Source organism: Micropterus salmoides, unplaced genomic scaffold (genome assembly GCF_014851395.1).
Source record: "Micropterus salmoides isolate LMB-PRFRI ecotype aquatic unplaced genomic scaffold, ASM1485139v1 Ms_hic_scaffold_3, whole genome shotgun sequence".
NCBI lineage: Eukaryota > Metazoa > Chordata > Actinopteri > Centrarchiformes > Centrarchidae > Micropterus > Micropterus salmoides.
Window position 1 is genome coordinate 25,599,048 of NW_024042261.1, and position 20,372 is coordinate 25,619,419.

Genomic DNA, 20,372 nt, shown 5'->3' on the forward strand with positions numbered 1-20,372 from the left:
CGGAAATATCTAGTATTAACAATTGTGTCTTAATAGTTAGTGAAAAATGACAGGAAACGTGTGAATACTTACAGCTACGCTAAGTTTAGCATAGAAGCTTAGAAGCCATGTCGAAAATTTATGTTAGCCTAAACGTGTTATGGTCTTTTTTACGGGCCATTCATCCATCCATCCTTAACCGCTTATCCCGCCTACCTTAAACTTTTTAGTTTTTTTAGTGTTTTTTCAGAACTAAATAGAAACTAACTGAATTGTGCTGGAGCTCTGTTACTGCTTCAGCTTAAGTCTAAGGCTACCCATTGTAACCGCCAGTGATGTTTGTGGGTCCAAAATGTGTGTGTGTGTGTGGGGGGGGGGGGGGTCCTAAAGTAGCCTATCCGATACCAACGCTCTAGAAGATAGGCTACTCATATAGAAGGATCGATATCCAAACTCAGTAAATTGGAGTGAATGTGTGTTTTATTATAAGTATCTTACTGTCACCAGGATGGTCTAACTACTTGGTTGATAGGAACTACTTTTCCTTCTGCCTGTTACAGTCATGCTTGCCCTAAGGCTCTGTGACGGATCTTCTTTGAAGTGAGCCGCTGCAGCCCTTTACATTTCCAGTGATTGAATACTGACTGTAAAAACAGTAATTTCTGGCTGTATTTTAGCTGTGAAGGTAATAATGTTGGTCTGTGTGATGTGTGTGCAAAGACAGTGTAATACTTTGTTAACACCGTAAACTTTGCTAAACATCTGAGATTAAGTCAAAATAATATGATGATGTTATGAAGCAGCAGTTCTGAGCAGGATATTTTCATTATAATTAAGGAATATGACAGTAGTTTGATATCTTGTCATTATGCAGCTATTATTTTGAATTTTTATTATTGAATTATATTTGAATTAAAGACTCCTTTAATTTAACAGTTAAATGAGTCTATAGTCTCTCAGGCTTACGAGCTGCCCCTGAATGCAGCACCACTGTTTGGTCAGGCAGCAGCAGAGTCGCAGCCAGTGTGGCAGCTGGGAATGTGAGGGTTTCAACCTTCAATACAGACCGCTATTTTCAGGATAGGGGACAGTAGCAGCAGGGCTTCGTCCCACAGCTCGACTCCAGCCAGCACACTCGCTTAATTTGAAGTCCAAGCGTGCGACCTGCGTTTTCTGTCAGGGGTGTCGGCGCTCTCGGACCGCATCCGATGGTCAACGGACAGCCGTTGGTGGCTCACTGCGGGGCTGCACGCTAGAGGGAACAAGCCGGAGCACCCCCGGTCTGTGTACGTACGCCAACACGTTAACTCCTGCTCGGCGTGTCCGGTAAAGAATGCAGTGAAGTGTCACGGGTTTAGTCAGTACAATCTTTGATGTATCCCGGTGTGCAACGCTCGGTTAAATGTGCCTGTTTCACCGCTACCAAACCACTCACGCCAACGACTATGGACTGAAACCTGCGGCGGGGGCGAGCGACACACAACCTGCCGCGATTTCCTGCATGTGAATAAATAAATGATAGAGGATACAATGACCCTGCTGTCTCTGTTAGGTCGGATCATGCGTTATTTTCTTCTCAGACCGGAGACCTTGTTCCTGCTGTGTATCAGCCTGGCTCTGTGGAGTTACTTCTTCCATACGGACGAAGTGAAGACCATCGTCAAGTCCAGCCGGGATGCGGTCAAGATGGTCAAGGGGAAAGTGGCCGAGATGATGCAAAACGAGCGGTTCGGTGGGCTGGATGTGCTGGACGCCGAGTTCTCCAAGACCTGGGAGTTAAAGAGCAACAACGTGGCCGTGTACTCCATCCAAGGCCGGCGAGACCACATGGAAGACCGGTTCGAGGTGCTCACCGACATCGTCAACAAGAGTCACCCATCCATATTTGGGGTTTTTGATGGCCATGGAGGAGAGGTGAGGTGTCTACTTACCGCATCCAGTCTACATTACTCCTCACTCTGTCTCTCCAACACATGCACACATGTGGGGGTACCCCGGGGCCCTAAAGTGCCTGGATTAAGATGCACCAAGTAATCTAAAAGTGTGTATTTATCAGTGTTTTTGGTCTGGTTTTGGAAGCAGTTTTTAAACAAGACCAGAGTCTTTCAAAACTGCTGTCAAAAAAGTATTAAATCTGCATGGAAGACAGAGTGTAGCAAACCAAAAAATCTGCTTCTTGGATGTTGGAAAGGGAATTTTTAAGAAGAAGAAATTATCCTCATTATGACTGCAACTAACAATTAATACATTCTTCAATGATTAAATTAATAAGCAGCCTTATCAAATGTTAAAAATGATGTCAAATGACCATCAGAAGTGGTCAGAGCTGAGTTACTGCTGCTTAGCCTGTTCTTCTGACCAGCTGACAGGTTCATCTTTTCAGATCAAATGTTTGATCAAGCATCAGATGTGTGATCAAGTTGTGGATATTTGCAGGGCTGGATCAACCTGCCAGGGGGGCAACACTGAGCTGCTGGGCCCTTTAATACACAAAGTCCCCATTCCTCACACTGTTTTAAACAATGTGGATATTTTTTACTACCCAACCCCAGATTTGCTGTATGGTAACTGGAATAAATGCCCAAAATGCCCAAAACTGAAATACTGAAGGACTTTTAAACTAAATTTTCACACAAAGACCCTCTTTAAGACATGGCCTCAAGATCAGGTAAGAAAGCAGGACCTACTTTAAGGCCCTTTTCATTCCGTTGAAATGTGTGCGGTAGTGCTGCATATTTCCATACAAGTTTTCACTTGAATTAAGACAAACAAGGTGACGCACAGCAAGACTGGAGCTATCGGGGCCCCTCTGGGGCAATTGGTAATCCACCCTTGAGCATTGAGTTTTTGTGGATAAGTGGAAACCGGGACCCCTACTGTGCATAGGAGCCCATAATTTCTTGCTACAGCTCTGTACACACATGCACCCACACTTACTCTGTTCTCTTCCAAATGGCAAGGCAACTGCATCATGTCTATTCACAGCTTAAAAATCATGCCAGAAATATCCATCTCTCATATTTCTTTGCCAAAACAACATTTTTAGGATGCAGACAGCATAGGCCCCATGGTCTAACATGATTATAGCTGGAAGGAGGAGGATGCACTCAAATCAGCATGCTTCAGAGGCATAAGTACAGCTAGCTGAGCTCAGTATTATGAGCAAAGCATATCTGGAGTTGGTCATTAGATCACTTATTTGCTGGCCACGTCCACCCCCTGTCAATACTTGTTGGCAGCTGAGAAATCTCCCTTCTTTCTGCTTCCTTGGTGCAAACTAATGTTGTTGACACAAGTGCATGTACGTGGTAGTGCGTTCAGGGCAGCAAGGGAACTGCTTTGCAAAGCCGCTCACACTGAGACCCTTAAAAAAAGTTGTCAGTTAAAGGGACAAAGAGCATTTGAGATGATGCCACGGCTGGACGGGAACATGAAAACACTGATATCATGAGGTCATGGCATGCTTGAAAACTGGCATTGTCTCTTAGGACTTTCGCCCATGACCTCAGCTGACAGTATTGATGCAACAGAGCCACATAGAAAACTGTAAGTGACAGGGTATCCCATTTTGCTCTGTCTCTCAACTTCTCTTCCCTTCCAGAAGCATGTACATTAGACATTATACAGTTTTTGATCAGCCAGTTCTGGTTGCAGAGGAGCCCCATGCTGTTTTGGGCCTGACAGCGACTGTCTTCATTCTGAGTTTGACTGGTCTGATTGAGGCTGAACGATAACATGCTAAAAATAGGCAGCCAAAGGCATAGAGGATAGCTGTTCTTTTAGGGGAAATTAAATTTTAGTCCGTGGTGCTGACTGCTGCAGCTTTTGACCAAAAGTGGTCATTGGATTGTTTTTCCCTGCGGTCTTCTTCCCTCTGTGGAGTTTCTTTTTAGAGGCTGGTGACCTAACCTGTGAGCCCTGCTACAGCTACCACACACATGGTTAAGAGATTAGGAGAAATGGTGAATAGAAGATAAATATGTTTTTGACAGAAAAAGGAGAAAACGAGTGGGAGAGCATAAATGGTGAGAGAGTGTTCAGATTTGCCCATGTAGGCGAGAGGCTGTTTTATCACTGCATGTCCATGGGCAACAATTTGGTCTGTCTTCATTCCCACGCCCTCTTTTGAAGTGTGTGTGAAATGGTTGCCAGAAAGCAGGCTTCTGAAACAACTTCCTTCTAATTTTTTATTTTTTATTTTTTTTGTAAGGCGTTGAAGAAAGCAGAGAGATGCTGTGTGGCCCAAGGCAACCCCAGGAATACTGGCTGCCTCAGCTGGCTAGTTAGTGAGGTGTCAGCCGCTTCCATTTCATTGCGCACACACTCAACCAAACCACATACACACTCATTAAAGCAATGTCGGACTTGTGTCAACATCTATCTAGCATAGAAGACTTTGCATCAACATCAACAGGTCTTGGACACTGTAAGGGACAGAAATACATTTTCACTGGGGAGCGAGTGTGCCAACTAAAAAGAACAGACTCCACAAAAGCATCCAGGCAAAAGATAGTGGATCCAAATGCAATTAGGTCTGCAGCTAATGATTATTTTTATCATTGATTCATTTGTCGGCGACGAGACTCAACATGCAACTCTTGGTAAAACCACAAATTGTCGTTTTACATTCTGGTTGTGTATGGGTTAAACAAACGAGGTCTATGTAGATTAGTAGGTGGTGGGTGTACTTGTCACTTTTGACAGAGACAGGCCAGCTATTTCCCCCTGGTTCCAGTCGGTAAACTAAGCTAATCTCCACTTGGGTCTATAGCTGCATACCTGTCGTGCAAACATGAGTGGTATTGAGCTTCTCATCTGTCTCTCTTCAAGAAAGCTTATTTCTCAAAATGTCAAAGTATACCTAACAGTGTCAATCTGCATTACTGTCGTGGTCCTGGGTGGTTTGAATCCTGTGATGTGAGTCCAGCATGTTGGAGGATAGGAAGTTTTACCAGAAAACTGAATCCTTAAGTTCTACCCTGTCGCTCTTCTGCCGCCTTGACAGAGAGGGTGTTGATGGTTGACTACCAGATAAATCATAAGTCAGTGCTAAATAACATCTAGAAATAACCTTTTTTCTTTCTCTCTCGCCGCACCGCACACACGCACGCATGCACGCACGCACGCACGCACACACCAACTCAAATTACATTTTTAAAGTATTAAAAATCAGTGTTTAATGGGAACATATCCATTGGCGGTCTCAGTCATATTATTGGCTCAGAGAGGGGATTTGTCTGTTAAAATGGAGATTGATTTTTAGCTGACTTATGGGAATAACCTACTTGAAAAGTGATAACCCTGGGCTCTCCATCCATATAAAGGCAACATGAGCCATTTGTTCCTTACTGGCATGTAGAGCGTCAGCCAGTACTCTGCTCCTTCCTGCCTCAGTGTCAGGTTGTGGCTTCAGGCGCTGCATATTACCTGAACAGTAGAGGATAGTTTAACTTAAGTGCGGGCAGCTTTTCTGTTTTGCCATCCTTTTAGCTTTTGTTCTGTTGATTTTCTTTTTCTATCACTGCTCAGTCATTTATTTTTTCGATCAGTGGGTTTGTGAGTGGGTTGTGGTAGATATGGCCTCTTAACTGTGGAGGAGGCGATGCAAGAGTGTAGAATAAAGAAGCTGGGAAAACCGCAGGGACAATGACCATTTTTAGAGGGATCCTCTGTCTTTTTTTCAGCTCTTTGCTTGTCTGCAGTTAAGCTTTGCTTCACATTCAGGCTGAATGGCCATTTTATTTTCAGCTTCATTATTTATTTCTTGAATTGCAAAGTAGACAGTACTTTTGAGAGCAATTGAAGCATAGCTCACCTTCTTTGGCACTTCACAGTGAAGGACATTTATCATCAGAAAGGCTGGTTTTTGAATTTAAGGTATTTTAATGTGCTTATGTGCATGTTTGTGTTTTACTCCAGGATGGGGTGGTTTCTGTAGTTTAGATGCTAAGCAGTTTGAATTCCCCTCAGTTTTCTCTCACCAGAGAGATGAAAGAAAGAGCCGGCATGTGACTAATTGCACTGTTGGCATTACAGGATTTGAGAGAGAGCAAACGAAGAGAGGGGGTGTGTGAAGGCGACCAAGGACGTGTGTGTGTGTGTGTGTGTGTGTGTGTCTGAGAGTATGAATATTTATGTGCGGGTTGCAAGCTTTCACAAGAAGTACACTGCTTCTCCTTCATGGACGTTGAGGATTCAGACAGAGATGAGAGGGGCAGTTTGGTTTTATCTGGTCTTCCAGGCAGAGTCTATACTTCACTGTGAGAGACTGAAATGCCAAAGGCCTATCAGGACCAGACACCTGCATCACACTATTATACATCACGTTGTCAATCCGTGTCCCCCAGCAATTTTATAAAATAGACTTAACAGGCACTCATTTTGAAATAAATGACATCAACTAAATTAATTAAGATGGTCAATTGTATAAAAGTTATATTCAGCTATATTCAGTATTTTTATATTGACACTGGATCACGTGGCTTCATGTGAAAGGGCTTGCCCGCAGTGATGGACTAACAGAAAATTATCACACAGATCTGCAGTTTCCTTCAGCTCTACGGAGCTTTATAGCATCTTTTGGCTCATTGTTTGGTTTTTATGGCTCACAACTTTGCTGTTATGGTTAGTTTTCTGACATATCAGGCAGGCAGTTTCAGTAAAATATGTCTGTACACTACCTTCACAACACCAAATGGCAGACGGACAAAGTTAGCGAGTAGGGGAGCATTTAGCAACTAAAGAGCCAGATATTTCCCTTAGGAGTTGGTGAAGACCAAAAATAAATCTAAAAGAGAGTGAATATTGGACTTACCTTCATCAGGTGGTCGCAAGCACCACTCCAAACTGCTGGATGTGTAAATAGGAAATAATTCACACTCTTTCCATAACTTTAAAGGTGATAAATATGTCAATAGTTGACTTCATGTGGTGTTGCGCAGCGCTGAGTTAACGCCATGCATGCTGGACTTAAAATAAGGCATGCTGGTTAGAAATTGTGTCCGACTTTCGCCGGTGTTGCAAAACGTCGCCATAACACATGACATTGAAACCTTGTGGTCACATTATGCTAATTTTCAGGTTCATAATTTTATTTAGGGGTTGTACCAGAATAGGTTTACATGGTTTAATTTTCAAAAAACAGAATATTTTTGTGTTGCTGGACATCGCTGCAGCAACATCACTCCTGTTCAATCTTTGTTGGTAGTTGCACATGTGCAGAACCTAGATAAGGACTACTAACCAATCAGAAGCACGGTAGGGTGGGTCCTTACAAGCAAGGTAGTGTGATCCAAAACAAAGCTCTTCAGCTGGTAACCATGGCTTCAGTTCAACCGTACATGTTCGAGACCAAGTCTGATCCCGAAACACAGGCAGAACAACCTGAACCAGCTTCTCAACCTAGACTGGAGCAAGACTTTCAGAGCGGTACGTTATTAATTTGTAACAAATTTATCTTTTTAATTGTTACCGTCTCTACATCACACAACTTTATCTCCTCCTGCACTACAATCGAGCTGTTGTCAGGCAGTTCAGAGCAGTGTTTTCTGTGGGAGATGGTAACTCCCTTTAAGGTCAACTTTGGGCTTTTTCACTTCGCTAAAGGCCTCTCATCGCTAAAGGAAAGGGAAAAGGCCAAAAAGCATAATATGACCTCTTTAAGGACATAGAGTCCCTGTGTGGATGTGATTTCACCGGCTAGCTCATTCCCTTGTTTAACTATGACATGACTGTGACCGGCACATTTGCTCTGTAGGGTGGTACAGTAAATAGGGAGAGTGTCCATTAGGGGTATGACGATACACTGAGCTGACAAGACGAGACGATACACAATACAGGGTTCAAGAGGACAAGGCAATATTTAAACGCTACTTTTTAAGAAATCTGCAATGACAAATATATGACTGTTATATTCGTCTGAAAGTCACAATATGCAAAACAATGCAGGTGCATTTTGAAATGTTGCTTACGTATTGTTCGTGTCTTGTGTGTCACTCTGTCTCTGTGTAGTGTTTCCACCGGGTACACAAAATGGTTATGTGTTATGTTTTAATATCATGGCACACAAAATTTTGTCACACCCTTACTGTCCATTGACCACCAGGCTCAGGACGTAGCATTAACATCAAGTCCCCAGTCTCTCACACTTAAGTGCCCTCAAGTAGGACTGAATTCCTGGCAGCTCCAGCAGTTTACTCTGTACATTGACTGTACATGGAAAGAAAAGAAGAATTAAATAGATGAGGGTGAGTAAAATTGCTTATTACTACTGTTATCTTCCTGTACCCACTTCTGTCATTTGTGGCGAAAGCTGACGCTCAACATTTCATCCCGTCCTTGATGTCAAGTGAAGCGGAAAGTGGAAAGCACACAGGAGGTCATGTTCTGCTGGAAAATACTTGTGCAGCAGAGAAGAGACCGGAGAGCTGGAGGGTTCTGCTGAAAAGTCTTCTGACCTTTTGGTAATTTTCCCCCTGTGGTGAGGTTTGTTTTCTTTGTAGCGAGAGGACTGTCAGGGACCGGCTGAGGAGTGGAGTCATGGAGTAAAACACACCAAATAAATGGATGAATGGGGCTGGTGCCTGTCAAGCAACCTAAATGTTTAGCCCTGGAGTAAACATCTGTAATCTCTTCTTTTCCACTGTCACCCTTTCCATAAAATAAATGTCAGGCTCATTCACAAATCCACTAATTTTAATAATATTTTTGCCTCAGTGTGTCTTAGCATGTAAAAACCTTCTCCTCTCTTAAGATAAGAAAATTTAGTAGGTTAAAAAGAACATGCACTCCAGTGGTTTGATAGGGGGTTGTGTGTGTGTTTGCCAACAGCATGCAGTGCCAGATAAGGGTGCCTTCTTCAGCCTCAGTGTGCTATCCTTCCCTGCTGGCAGTGGCTGCTCAATAATTTAACACCCTCTCTGTCAAACACTTCTGCTAAAACCCCTTGACTAAATATACATGCACATCCAAGCAGAGGAAGCCACAAGGTCATTGTTCACACACACACATGCATCACATCACACATCATTGTGTATGTTGAGGTTTTTGGGAGGAGGTCTTGTCTGGAAAGTTGTTTGCGAAGTTGGAGCTTCATGGCATTTAGCTTCTCTTTGTCCAGCTCCCCTCCCCATCACCTATTTCCCCCTCCTCTCTCCTAGGGATTTGGCAGTGAATGAATGGGCCACAAAAGCTCCATCTTCAAGGCCATGTCAACCTGCTGTCCCCCTATTATAGCATCTCCCCCGACCCCACTGTGCCCACACTTGCCTCTGCTGTTTGCCACACTGAGTCGCTCGATGTGGTGCACCAGCATACTAACCCATGTGATGTGTTCCCTGTTTTAAATGCCAAGCATGCTGATTGTGTTTGAAGTGTAGGTTTAGAATCCAATTCGTCGTGAAGCTATAAGACTGGCTCTGAATGCATAATGCTTGCCTACAGCAGTACTATACTTGTCCAAGGCAATGTTATTAGATTGTACAGCTGATTAGCAGTCTCTAAATCTAATCACATGACTGGAATTGACTGGACTGCTTGGTCTTATCTACACTTTGTTTTGAAAGGGGGTCATTCTTCACATAGAAGGCAGTTATGTAAAATGCTGAAATGAAAGAGTGCTTGTAAGGTTTTGTTTTTTTTTCTATTGAGGATCATGTACAATTTGAATCATCTGACTATAGGAATCAGGAGTCTTAATGCCAGCGCCGGGCTCCACAATTGTTTGTTTGTTTGTTTTGTGTGTGTCGGTGATCGAGAAAATAGATGAGTCAGTTGGAGTTTGCCTGCTCGCTGTCTTGGCAGTGAAGGGCGGCGGCAGAAGAATGTTGGCTCAGGAAAGGTAGCAAGTCGCAGCTGTGCAGAGTTAGCGACATTGGCGCGATTGTGTGCACAAACAGACTGGGCCATGATTTTTCTAACGCTCACAGTTGTGGCTCTTCGTCTCTTCTCGCTGGCCAGATGGGCCTGTGGGGTAGGGCAGGTGCATCCGGGTAAATCAAAACAGGCCTCCTGGTTGTGTTTGTCTGCCGCCTTCTCTTCTTATCATTACACACTGTGAGTTCTCTCTGACGAAAATGAAACTGTTGTTTTCTTTAATGTAACTTGAATGTATGACTCCACTGCCCACATGTTTGTGTGTATGTTTGCATGCTGGAGCTGGTCTGCCGCACACATGTGCAACAAAGCCTTCCAGACATCGATCCATCCAGACAGGAGGAATGCGACTGATATGAATGTTTGATATTTGCACATGGTTTTTATTCACTGTGAGCTGCAAACCTTCAAATTGTATTCTGTGGTGTACCAACCCTGAGCCAGGTTGTCTTTAATTTACACTGTAACGAAAGCTCACAGGATGGGAGAGAGGATCTGACTCGATAGCTTGTCATTAATTTGTGCTTGTGATTAAAATTGGGAGGAAGAGGGATCTTATCAGCACACAAGTGTGTGTTTGTTTGTGTGTGTGTTCTGCATGCTTTTTTAGGCACAGTATGGGTGATTGTTTGTATACTAGGGTCTTACTGGATCTCTGCCATGTACTGTTGATTATGGTCCTTTGAGATTTATGACCCTTAAGAGTTTTTTTACACCCTGTTTTTCTCTGTGGTTCCCTCTCTTTTTTTTCAGGGCACTTACTGAGAAGGGTGGTGCAGGGGCAATCTAACACTGGTAAGGCTTTCTTGGGAACCATCTGCTGCGTAGTGGGTAGATAAAGTTCCTAGTCCTAAAGAGAAAACGGAAGAGGGGAAAAGAAGCAGATTGAGAGTTATTTGCAGACAGATTGAAGCCCACCAGTGGGATTTAAAGTTGGTTTCAATCTGGATTTGTTTGACCTTTTGTTTATAATCCCAAATTAAGTCAACAGTGGCTAAATGCCACAACTAGCAGTGTAACCCATGTACTTAGCCATGTCCCAGTAAAGAGATAGGCTATCTGCTGGCTGCAAGAGCTTAATATTTGAAGCCTCCAGAGGTATTGTTGGCCTCATTCAGAAAATCAGAAATGGGTTGTTCACATGCTCTGACCCCATTGACATAACTGCTCTCCCAAACATTCTTCCTCTTAACATCTAAACTTGTTTTTTACTTTGGCACTAGGGTCAAACTTACATTACATATATGTCTGACAAGATGAATCACAATACATATTACTAAAATAATAAACATATTATTGTAAAATGTAAATGTTTTAACCCAATACCATACATACCACTCACAAGTAAATGCAAATATTTGGGACACGTTACTAATTCTAACAAAATCACATGCAATTTTGTAAAACCAGGTTTTCTGTTAGCAGAGAGAAACAAAAAAACAAACAGCAAATCGTTTTCATGATTGATTAATCTGCCATTTATCTTAATTTATTTGACCAACAGTCCAAAACCTGAAAATATTCATGTAATTCATATAAAACAGAGAAGAGTATCGGAGAATTGGAGAAGCTGGAAATGAGAGAATGTTTTGTGTTTTGCTTGAAAAAATAACCTAAGCAAATAATCAGTGATAAATAATTAGTACATTAATTTCATCATGTCTGCTCTTTCTGATACGTTTACGGAAAATATACAGTCTTGGCCTTCTCCATCTATGCTTTTCCCCATACGGCCATGGCAGGTTATTACGTTAAATATGGTTATTGGAATATTGTAAAATAAACTGATGTGATAACTTTCCAAAGACATTGATGCGCTACCCATTAGGACAACAGATACAGTAGACATCAGATCCATTGTGTTAGTAAATGGGTCTCAGTTAAAGGAGCGTGTGTGTGTGTGTGTGTGTGTTCACTGAGGTCACGGGCTGGTGATGGCTTGGAGTGGATTGGAAGTTTAGAGGCAGATAAGCAGGGTTGGTAATTGATTAGTGTGGTGCAGAGGGAGCTTACTGTGATGTGAGCTAATGCTAACAGCTCAAGGCTCTTAGGATCCCTGCTCTCTTCCTGAGAGCGTCTCTAAGCCGAGGCTAAAAGGAGTAGAAGAGACAGCAGGGCAGATTAGATTTACGCTAATCCCACTGGGGAGATTGGGACTATACGTTCTCTCCATGGATTGAGTTTTTTTTTTTTTCACCATACCACCCCGCTCTTATGTATTTATTTATTTCTCCAATTAATTCCTCATTCTTCCTAGATTTCCCCCTCCTTCTTGTGCATGCGTTCACACATCCAGTACCTGCATGTGTTGCCCTGTTCTTGAGTTGATTTAATGAGCTTATCCAGCACCAGAATTGGCAGCTATACAACTGCTCAGAGGAGGGTAAATGCCTTATTGAGGGTGAGATGAGAGGAAAATGATGGCATGGATGATAAGTGTGGGTCAGGACAGAAGAAAACAGGAGGGACAAAGCAGCCCAGAAATAAAAATTCTACGGGTTTACAGAAGTATAAGTGAAGATAGTGGAAGAGGGAGCTTAAAGCTGCTGTTTGGAGGTGGAGAAAAGGCAGGGAAGAAGTTATTTCTTTCAGAGGATATGGGGATCAAAACATGGATGCCCATGACCTAAAGATTTTCCAGGCTTGCAGCATAACTTGTGTTAGTCAGAAAGTTTGTGTAGATTCAGTGGCTTAAAGAGTCCGTGTGAAGCAAAGAGTTGACAGGCTAAACATACTCTAACTGTACAGCAAGCTTTGAGTTAGATTGTGTATAAGTGCCAGTAGAGCTTTATCATCTTTTGATCATAAGTCTGTCAGACTAAAGGCCACGGCACCGTGGGCCAGTTCCTCCTCCGAGAAAGCATGACCTCCTTTTTCCACCTCCTTTCTTCAGTTTTTCATCTTCTCTCTCACACTTGCTCTCTGTCTCTGTTGACCTTTCCCTACAGCAACTGTCTCTGTTTTCTCTCTCACTTCTTCTCCCCCTCTACCTTTTCATCCACTCCTCTTCTTTCCTCCTTACCTGCTTATATCTTCTTTCCTTTCTCTCTTTCTGATCCCCATCCGATCACTTTTGTTTGCAGAAATCAAAATCTTGCTGTAGTGCCTTATACAGAATAAGACTTTTTGTTTTCCCCCATTCCTTTTCATCATGTCTTCTCTGACCTTTTGCTCTATTACCTTATATATATCTCTCTTCACCTCACTGTATCCATTTCTCCCACTGTCTCCCTCCTCCCTCCCCTCTTCACCCCTACCCGCAGAGTCACCTTATCTCTCTGCAGTCTGTCTGACTTATTTATCGCTGCTCTGAAATATTAAAGAGTCTGCTGCCTCCAATCCTGAGGGGAGTCCACGACACACACTCACACAACACATGCACACACAACCTATATTATAATGTCTTCTGAAGATGGCACATGCTCTGCGGCACAAACTTGTTGTCTTGCTGTTTTGGAGTCTCCCCTTGGTTCTTACAGACTGACATACTGAACAGATACAGAACCTGTAGATGCATGTGTACTGTCAGAAAAACTGTTGGCATGTATGCCTGAGTGACTTGTCAGTCTGCCCTTGCAAGTTACTGTTTGATATTAGTTGGTGTTGCAAAACAACAACGTTCTGACTAGAGCTGAAAGGATTAGTTGATATCATTTTTTATATATATATAATAATCTCAATTAGACGATTGTCAGAAAATGACTTGTCAACTATTCTAATAATTGAGTAATCATTTTTCACAATTAAAGTATATTTCTGTAAGCTGAATATCTTTGTGCTTTGGACTGTTGATTAATTGAGAAATGAATCAACAGATTATGAAAAGAATCGTTAGTTGCCATCCTAGTCCTGGCTCATCTGGCCTAGTGGCAGCACAGCATTCACCCTTAATAGCTCATAGCTGCTAGATGGTGGCTTCATTAAAACTCAAGACTTCAGTGACATGATTGTGAGAAAATCTTTTCTCAGTCAGTATATCATTCCACAAGGCATTAGCGCCTCAAAAGCTAATTTCACCTCTTGATATGATAAATATTAGATAAATATTGATGCAGAAAAGGCTGAGAGATCCTTATTTTATTCATAGCAGGCAGTCCATTGAGGGGGGCAGTGGTGTCTAAGGCTGGAAATAATGAGCAGGCTAAAGTGGAGTGGTGGTGATGGTACTGCACCTGCTTTCAAGAGCTTGCGAACCAAAAGTGAACAAAAATGATTAGAAGCATTTTTAATCCAAAATGATTCCCTATGTGGGCGTTCAGCATACAAGCGTTGATTTAATTCATTAGCTGGACGCTACTGAAGGCCGAGTTGTTGGACAGTCTCTGTGTAAAACTTATTGAACGTGGCCAGCCCAAATGGCCACGGTGTAGTTTAGAGCTTTAATGGGCAACATTTGGGATTGTTTTGGAAAGTGGGCACTGGGCTTGGTCTTTGGCTACACATCCTGTCCTCATTATGTTGTATGGGAACTTGGCTGCACTGATGATTCGAGCCAGCATGGAGCATGTGTCATCGTCACCACCTCATCTGTCATTATACTGTTTACCACGTAAATCAGTTTGTCCAGAGGGAATAAGTCAAGTTTAAGGTATAAATGAAGGAAAATGAACATCAGCAGTGTCACAGAGCCAATGTGAATTTTGTGTTTGTTGCTTCTAGACCGTAACTGATTTTTAGGCTCAGTCAGTGTCTTGTTTTCATTTGCAGACTGAAGAAAACGAGTGTTAGAAGATGCAGTGATCCTGGATCCGATTGTTATTTTTGTGAGACATCCGTTACTCTCAGGCAGTATCTCCTCTGCTGGAGTGTGGGAAGGGATGTCTCCCACAAGCCTGTCACACAGACTGATGTGATGCAGGATCTACCTTTGTCTCTGCCCTTTGCATCTGGCATGACTCACATGCTGAAAGTAGCAACTTCTCTTTAGTTTACTCATATCTGCCAGTCCTATTCTACTGTATAGTTCCCATATTCATAGCTTCATCATGGAAAGCCTTATCCCCATATGCACTTAACAATCCAACTCTTATGAGTGCATTAAATCTAATCAATCTTCTGATTGATAGGTCTATATTCTCCACAAATGGACTCCTCTACACACTGGAGATTTAATTTTTGTCTGCAGCAGTGGACAAAGTAGATGTGTATTGATTATTATTATTTTTTTATATATATATATATTTTTTTTTTAAATGAATGTCTGTATGTTTATCAGCCAGTGCAGTTTGGTTTTGCTCTATGTCACACACACAAACAAGCATTGCATTGATCACCATGTGCTTTTTCTTCTCTCTGAATGGGAATGCAGAGTGGGGGAGATGCCAAGAGGCCAGTGTTTGGACTAGTGAAGGGAAAGTCAGATTTTCAGCATTGCATATCACTGAATCATCAAGAGGACAGGGGTTAGGATTGGTGTTGAATAACCTTGTGGTGAACTCGTATTGCACTTGTATTTGTGGCACGTATTTTTTTTCTATGTCACTAATCAGGCCCAGAAAAGAGGCAGGCGGTTTGTAATTGATGTGATGAACCCAACATCTGTCTCCAGAGTGACAGCGAGAGAAAGCTGGTTAGGTTAAGAAAAAAGGAGGATTTATGTGGAAGCAGTGGAAGCAGTGGAAGGGGGGGGGGGGGCATGATCATATATTAGAGTGAGATGATGAGAAGTGAAAGAAAGTGGTGTTGTGAGCAGGAGGTGTATGTAAAAGTGTAAGGGGGAGGGAGTAATCCAGATGACAGCAGCAGAGTGTCATTAAAATGAAAAGCCATCAATTTATTCACACATGCATCTCCTGCAAAACAGATCAGCAGAAATCCAGGCATCACTCTGTTCCTTATTTATGGGTGCCCCAATTATAGGCCTGCCGTCTGCTGCTGCTCAACATGCTGTATGGGTATATGGAAATGAGTTAAATGTGAAATATGGAATGGTTACTTTGCACCATATGCCCACTGTCTGGTTATTTTTCATGTGTGCCATGTTGTTTAATTGAAAGAGTTGTTGTGCCAAAGAAGCCAGCTGTATGGAGATGAGAGCAATCATGAATGGATGGACACAGGAAGGGATGAATGGAGTCCAGGAAGCTGTTGACTCAGGATGGTGGAAGCGGCACTTGGCAGAGCTTGCTGCAATGTGCCTTGTGGTTGCAAGAGTCATTCACAATGCCAACGACTCAATCTGCATTTCAGTAATCATCAGGCGTCTGTATTGATAAAGGTTATGTGATATTTATAGCTGAAATGATTTGCTTAATAATCAATTAGTCGATATAAAGAAAAACATTTTATATAAGCAATGAGCAATTCAAGCAAACATTCCCTGGGAACTGCTTCTAAATGGGTGGATTTGATGTTTTTCTTTGTCACATTTTGACACATATTTGTCACATATTAAACTGACTGTGGGGTAGATAAACCAAGCAATCTTCATATGTCATGCTGGACACCTTGTTTAAATAAAATATTTTATGGAATTGACAATGGACAAAACTGATATACTTTTACTGTTTATCTTATATTTTTTATAACACTGGGAATCCAGTGTTATACTTTCATTGTGAGCACACATGTCTAGACCAGTTGATCAAAGTCATAAGATTTCTTATAAATCTTATGACTTATGAATGATAAATTTTGATTAAAATGTGAAGTTAGAGTTAACATTAATAAAATCATACAGTGTCTGCCCAGCATTATGCCATAGTTGTATGTTGTATCAATTCAATTCAATTTTTCAATTTTTTTATTTATATCACAATTCGATATTAGACTGCATGGTAGAAGGCATTCACCTCTGTCAGAAAGAAGTAATAGAGTGGAAAGGAGGAGCTGCAGGAACAGTAGGCCAGTGTTTACTTCAATCTGTAAACAACTCCATCCTTCCTTCCTTCCTTCCTATGTCTCTGTTTCCCTCTGGCCCACATTGAAGGCATTGTGGTGGTAAAACACTCACACAACAGAGGTGGTAATCTGTAAACAGAAAACTTCCTCTCAAACTAAAGCTTTGGTATTAACACTGAAATTCTCTTATCTGACATTCCCTCCTTTCATCTCTAAATCTTTGTGTTTCCTCCATCCACTGTAGATCTAACAGCGAGCGCACACTTTGTACTCCGTCTCTATTTATTTCACTTTCATTTTCTTGCCATGCTTACATTGCCTTTCTGTCTTTGATGAGAGCAGAAGATGTATTCACCTGAAGAAAGGATGAGGAAGGGAGTGAGAGAAACCAAGAGTTTTGAGTTGAGATTCTGCTTTATGAAGGCCACATGCATAATCACACCTTCAATAAAAGCACGGGAAGGCGAGACTGAAAAGGACAAGGTTTCTCCGAGAGTGAGTGATATGGTGTCGCCGCGTTGATATGCATTGGGCTTGCAGTGAAGTGGAGAGAAATGCAAATTGATATTTCAGATCAGAGGAGCTGTAAGAGTGTATGGCTGCAACGTGTGTGCGTGTGTGTGTGGAGAGAAAGAGACGGAGCATGGGAGCAATGAGCTGTGAAGACGTAGGAGAGAAAATTGGTGAGCGGAGATGACGAATGAACAATGACAGAGGTCCTGAATTGTCTCTCCACCACCAGCCCCTTAATAGCTTCCTACCCACAAATGGTGAGATTGTAGATTTATACTCCCACTCTAATGAAGTTGACAACATCAGCGTCCAACTAAAAACTCCAATAATGTGGAGAAATGCAGCTTCAGCTGTGGTCTTGTAAATTACTTACTGAAAATTCCTTCTTAATACATTTTACATTATATCAGACTGAATTCTAGCTAATGTCTTTTGCTAGAAAAGAAAGACTGACTCGTGTGTGTGTGTGTGCAGCTTGGTTCATTAGCTCGTGGTGAAAGACCCTGCTGTGGCAGCTCTCAACAGTTACTGTACGTGCATTTGGACAGTTAGCATTGTTTGGGAATGCATCACCATAGTGTGAGATACGTGTGTGTTTGTGTGTGCAATCACATTTGTGAGGAGAGAAGGGGCTGGTGAAGTTTGCCACTCTGACTAGTGAATGAATATTCATGCAGTTGATGTATCAGTGTCTGCCAGAGAAAGCAGGCTCCAGATCGCAGGAATACAAATAAGAACACTTGCCAAGTGAGTGAGTGTGTGTGTGTGTGTGTGTGTGTGTGGGCACAGAGGGAGACTATAGGCCCCGAGTGCATAAGCAATTGGGAGGGTGGAAGATTGTGATAGGTGTGTGTGTGTCAGAAAGAGAAAGAGAGGCGTAGCTGACATTTACTTAGCTCTTCTCCTCTAGGCTTTTTGTGCCCCACATTCAAATGAGGGAGAGGAACACTCACTCTGTTTTTTTTTTTTGTTTTTTTTGTTTTTTACTTTTGCCTGCTGTCTTCAAAAGTCAGCCGTCGTCATTACATTACATCCTGCTGTGTGTTCAGAGCGCATGGATAAAATAAGCTCTATGTGTGACAGTACAGTAAAATAAGAGATGAAAGACTGTGAAACATCACTGTTATAACAACTTAAAAAAACCCAGATGCTAAATGTCAACCAGCTGTTCAGTCAGTGTTATTAATAAACATCAGGTGGTTTAAAGGATAAATTCACTTTTTTCAAATCTGTACTGTACACTGAAAGAATGATTGGTCGCTGGAATTTTACTCTGTCTGGTTGTGAAAAGATCCCCAATGGAAGAGAATGGGGGCAAAAAAAGGGAATTGTGTACTAAAAAGACTGCTGAAGCCCTTGGGATGCATTTTTCCACACAATGAGGACTGTGGAATTTGTCCCACATTACCGGCATTGAAATTGCATTAAGAAGCTATTATGGACAGGAGTAATTATTATTGAGAATTGTAACTCTTTAATGGATATATGAGCATGTGAGTATATTCAACTTGAATTTTTCCTTTAAATCAGATTGAAGTGGTTAGATTTTGTTAGTTAGTGCTGGGTGTTGCTTGACATTTATAGATACTAGTGATAATATGGTTCTTAGGTTTCTGTACAGCAGCAAAAGCCATAATGTTTTTTAGATAAATTATCACAAAAGAAGCCAAACTTATCTAGCCTGGCTCAAGACCTCTGAATGGCTTCTTTTGTAAAGTAAACATCTCATGCTGTGGCAGTTTAGATCCAGTTATCATTGGAGATTAAAAATATGAGCAAGGAATTGTGCCCCACAGTAATTTTATTTCAATGGCATTATTTGGAGAGACAATAAGTGGTAATATTGACATTGTTCAGCCAGGTACACTTTGGACCTTTCAGTTGAAGAGAAGAGGCAAGGGTCCCTAAACAAGAATTATGAGTTTTAATTGCAGGAAACGTGTTGTTTTAAAGGTTTCTGCAAATACAGTTGCAATCAAGTGGTTGTCTGTAAACACACAAAAAGATGGAACAAAGGCAATAACAGCAGAAAAACAGACGACTGCAAAAACAAGAAGACAGCATTTTGACTCTGCATGTAAAGAATAATGCTGCTGATTAGTGTAATATAAATAAACTCCCTCAGGTTTTTCCTTTTGTGCAAAGCAAAAGGGAGAATGATGGCCAGTAAATGTCAACTCCACACACACAGAGAAATTGTGCAGAGGTGTCTATATAAATAGACCAGAGATAGGTGTTGGGGTCTGAAGGACAAGTGAAATTCTAATAGATGCTAAAGGACAAGCCTATGGAGACACCAAGCGGCTATATTTGATTAGTGTCTCATTCTTCTTCTCTATCTTACTTCGAGCTATAGATCAGCACTTTCCTTACATGTACAGCCCTAAAGAGTCTGTATTGTTACGTACAAATGTGTTTCAGAAACTTTTAATAGTGCTGGCTTTGTCCTCAGCACAAGGACATCTGTGAACTGATGGATATCTGAGAAGTGCTTAGCCAAACCCTCTGGGTCCTGAACAGAAGCAGTCATCATTCTAGTCTTACATCTGTTCATTTAAGAAAATTGCAAATGTGCAATAATTTTGTCTTCTTCCTGTGACAATCCTGTATGCTATGCCTCAAACTAAACAGTTTTTTAAAAAGATTTGGCATTATTCAGACTTTATCAATTAACTATCTGCTTGTCAATGTCCGTATTGATTCTTTACATAGATTGCCACCATTGTAGTTTTTTTTTTTTAGTATGTTTTTACCTTTTAAGTTCTGCAGCAAACAATTATTTTCATTATACATTCGACTGCTGATGTTTTGTTTGTTTTCTTTGGACTAATTAAGTTGTTTTGTTCATAAAAACAGAAACATGTCTGCAATAATTTTCCAGAACTCAAATTGATGTCTTCAAATTGCTTGTTTTGTCCAAAACTTCAAAGTATTTAGAATGACATAAACCAGAAAAAAGCAGCAAATCAGAGGTCGGAATCAGCAATCTAGAGCTGTAGCGATTATTGACATTATCAATTTAAGATGGAGAATATTTTCTCAATAAATTGATTATTTGTCTGTGTTGTTTACAATTTTCCTAAAGCCCAAGTCATTTTGCTTCTTTTGTCTGACCAACAGAAGAAAAGCGTCAAGTCTTTGCTTGATAAATGACTTAAATGATTCAT

At 41.5% G+C, this 20,372-nt stretch overlaps 1 protein-coding gene across 1 annotated transcript in view; it reads left to right on the plus strand.

Annotated features, from left to right (window-relative positions):
- The first annotated feature begins 973 nt into the window (after nucleotides 1-973).
- ppm1lb (protein phosphatase, Mg2+/Mn2+ dependent, 1Lb) overlaps nucleotides 974-20,372 on the plus strand; it is a 45,627-nt gene continuing 26,228 nt past the window's right edge. Inside the window, 1 exon segment of the mRNA XM_038692233.1 lies at nucleotides 974-1,893. Coding sequence (XP_038548161.1) covers nucleotides 1,495-1,893 — 399 coding nt within the window. The 5' untranslated portion in view covers nucleotides 974-1,494.